Raw genomic sequence first — 3,321 nt, 5'->3', positions numbered from 1 at the left:
ACCGACATTGATGCTTTCATTGAGAGTCTGTTGGGTGTTCGTTGCGGATCGATGGGATGATCAGGTGCTATTTTTTCAATCAGATCCATTCCGTATGAATTGATTTCTTTAAGAATTATGGCAGTCGGATTGCTGTTTTATTTCACAGGTTCATCCGTGATTAGTTCCAATCTAAGATCGGGCGAAGAGGGTTTGTCTGTCGGTACCCGATGAGCATCTACAAATCTGCACAATGGCGGACCGTGTTGCGGCGGCGGCCAATACCAGTACTCCCTCCGTGTAGGTGTGTAAGTCACCTTACGAAAACCAAATAATCCCAAAACACTTAGGCACGGTACATTAACTCCCTCCTCGTTTTTTGTTTTGTGACATATCAACCAATAAGAGATGTGGGTCGTGCATGCTTTCAATGACTTGAGACTACCAAACATGACATGCAGTGGTTAGTTTATTATATGCAATGCTATTAATTAGCAAAAAGAACATTAAGTTTTCTCGTTTTCCTCTCCGTCTACAATGTAAACAAAATACCGTAGGTTAAAACAATGATTATTTTCATTAAAAATACATGTGACATTTAAAAAAAATTCATGTGTTTTCAAAAACAATGTCCATGAAAATTTTCAAATGTTTATACCATGTAAAAAATTTGTTCATGTAGTTAAAAAATGTTTATTGCATTGAAAATATTCAAAATGTATTTGGAAAATGTTAACATGTATTTCAAAAATAAATACACATCATGTATTTAAAAATATCCAACATGTATCAAAAAATTGTTTCACACGTGCGCTAAAAATATACATTGTTTACTGAGAAAAAGTAGATATGTGCTAAAAAGGGAAATCCAATTAAAATTAACAAAAAGACAAAAGAAAATAAAAAGACCAAAGAACCCAAGAAAGAGACAAAGGAGAGCAAAGTATAATGAAGAAAGAAGAACCGGAAAAAATCACTGGAAAAACAAAGAAAACAAAGTATCACAAAAAATACCATAAAAAAACCAGTGAAAAACCCAAGGAAAAACAAAAGAAATGAAAAAGAAAAAAATCCCAAAGAAAACCAGAGCAGAGAGAACCACATAGCGACACAAACGGCAGCTTGATTCGCTCGCCCGTAGGGATACGTTTTTTTTAGTCTATAACAACTTCGGTGCGTGATTAAAGGGCAGTCCGAACGGGCCGTAGTCCGTAGAGGAGGCCCTCAGCTCGCGACGGGGATAGGGGCGTTTTCCCTCTATATATTATCGCGAGGGATTGAACCAGGCAGTTTTTGCCCTAAATCGATCTCCACCGCCGCCGCCGCCGCCGCCAGCCACCTCTGCATCATGCCTTTTCATTTTCATTGTCATCTGTCCTGGTCTGCGCCGCCACCGGTGGAGCAAGCAGCTCTCGCATGGATCTTCCAGGACATGTACATGGCTCTGGTCTCTGTTTCGCTAACATATTGTTTAGTAAAAGTACGCTACGAGGAGTTAAAATCTTCATGCGCCTTCAGTTCCGACAACCCATGCGTCTTCAATTCCCTGGCAAGCCTCTTTGCCGTGGAATACATGGCGTTAATGGCTTTGCACATCCGCTGGCGTTGGGTGCGCAACTTGAGCGCCATGCCGATAGCCGTCGTCTGCATCCTCGTCAACAGCCCTGCGGCGGTCACGATCATAGTCGCCCCGACGTTCTTGTGGGGACATCTTTTCGGGGATCCCCAGTTCGCCACCTGCCTCTCGTGGCTATTGGCGGCGGCGCTCGTCGTCTTCCTCTGGCGGTGCATCTCCATCGACAGGGCTCTTTCAAAGAACTCATCCCAGCCTCACCTCGAAGAAGATACGTGTAAAAATGACGGCGTGCTCCATATTTTGACATTTGATTATTAGAGAGGTACCATTACTAGTGCTTGCTTTGACTTATTATAAATTTTCGACATTCAGTTAAGGACTGTTTAATTTGGTTGTTAGATCACGCAATAATTCATTGTACTTTGACCTTATGTATTTATTACTTGACATTTATTTCGGGAATCACACCTACTGTAGTGAATTGTCAATGCCTTCGTTGGGTAGAAAGCAAATCCTAAAAACTTGAAAAATTTCATGTTTTCAGAAATGTTTACTTTTATGAAAAATTGCCTGCATTTTTATTGAGCTGTTTAGACTTGTGTGCTGCAACATCACAGTAACCTTGCACACTATTTGGGCTGCAAGAAAAGCCAGAGGCTTGTTAGCCGCTCGAGTTTGACCATCTTTTGGCTCCCTCCGTTTCAAAATATAAGTCTTTATAGAGATTTTACTATGAATCACATACAGAGTTATACATACGTATTTTAGAATGCAATCATCTCATTTTGCTCCGTATTGCAGTTCATAGTGGAATCTCTACAAAGACTTATAATAATATTTAGGAACAAAGGGACAATATGACATTTATTCAGGGAATCATACTACTGTAGTCAATTGTCCCTGCGTTCATTGGGTAGAGCAAATCCAAAAAAACTTGAAAATTTTCATGTTTTCAGAAAATGTTTATTTTTTTGAAAAAATTGCGTGCATTTTTATTGAACCGTCTGATACAGTAAAATTGTGTGATGCAGTATCACAATCCAGTAACCTCGCACACTATTAGGGCTGCAAGAAAAGCCCAAGTGTTATTAGCCACTCGAGAATGACTCATCTTTTGGCTCGTCTCAAGATCGTCATGAAAAGAAATGAGCTAAGTTGATCTTGAGTTGGCTTGGCTCCATTACTAAAATGGCACATGATAATTTATTATCATATATGTTGTGTATGAATTTTCTTCATTTTATCTACTAGCAAACATGGAATCTTAATTAAGCGCGAAGATAATTTAAGCCTCAATATAATGTGTGGTCAGTTACTATCCTGTTAATTTTTTTCTCTTGCTAGTTCATCCACGATCTCTTGCTATTAAGTACTTCCTTCGTTCCAGAATATATGGTGCATCGATTTTCTTGCAAGCCAAACTTGTGTATGTGTGAGCAAGATTACAAAATAAATAGGGAGGTCTGCAATACAAAAAAATAAATTTTGAAAATACTTTTCATGATGAATCTAATGATACAAATTTGACTGTACATATTAATATTTTTTCTAAAAACTTAATCAAAAATACAGATTTTTTATTTTTGAAAAAACTAATACACCTTATATTTTGAACGGAGGGAGTAGTAGCCTCTAATTGAGAAAGAATACGTCAAACTACCTTGAATTTTTATATTATCATTGTTTTGATAGTAACAATATTTTATTATGGTGTTTTTTAGCATGTCTTTTTGAATTTTTTTTCTTAAAATATTAAAACAAATCTT

The 3,321-nt window shown here is 37.7% G+C and overlaps 1 protein-coding gene across 1 annotated transcript; it reads left to right on the top strand.

Annotated features, from left to right (window-relative positions):
- The first annotated feature begins 1,208 nt into the window (after window positions 1-1,208).
- LOC123058886 (uncharacterized) lies at window positions 1,209-2,036 on the top strand. The gene is made up of 2 exons (XM_044481560.1): window positions 1,209-1,413; window positions 1,498-2,036. The coding sequence occupies exons 1-2, from the start codon at window positions 1,328-1,330 to the stop codon at window positions 1,871-1,873; spliced, it is 462 nt and encodes a 153-aa protein (XP_044337495.1). The 5' UTR covers window positions 1,209-1,327; the 3' UTR covers window positions 1,874-2,036.
- Window positions 2,037-3,321: the final 1,285 nt, after the last annotated feature.

The sequence above is a fragment of the Triticum aestivum genome, chromosome 3A (genome assembly GCF_018294505.1).
Source record: "Triticum aestivum cultivar Chinese Spring chromosome 3A, IWGSC CS RefSeq v2.1, whole genome shotgun sequence".
NCBI lineage: Eukaryota > Viridiplantae > Streptophyta > Magnoliopsida > Poales > Poaceae > Triticum > Triticum aestivum.
This window is presented reverse-complemented; position numbering and strand designations above follow the sequence as displayed.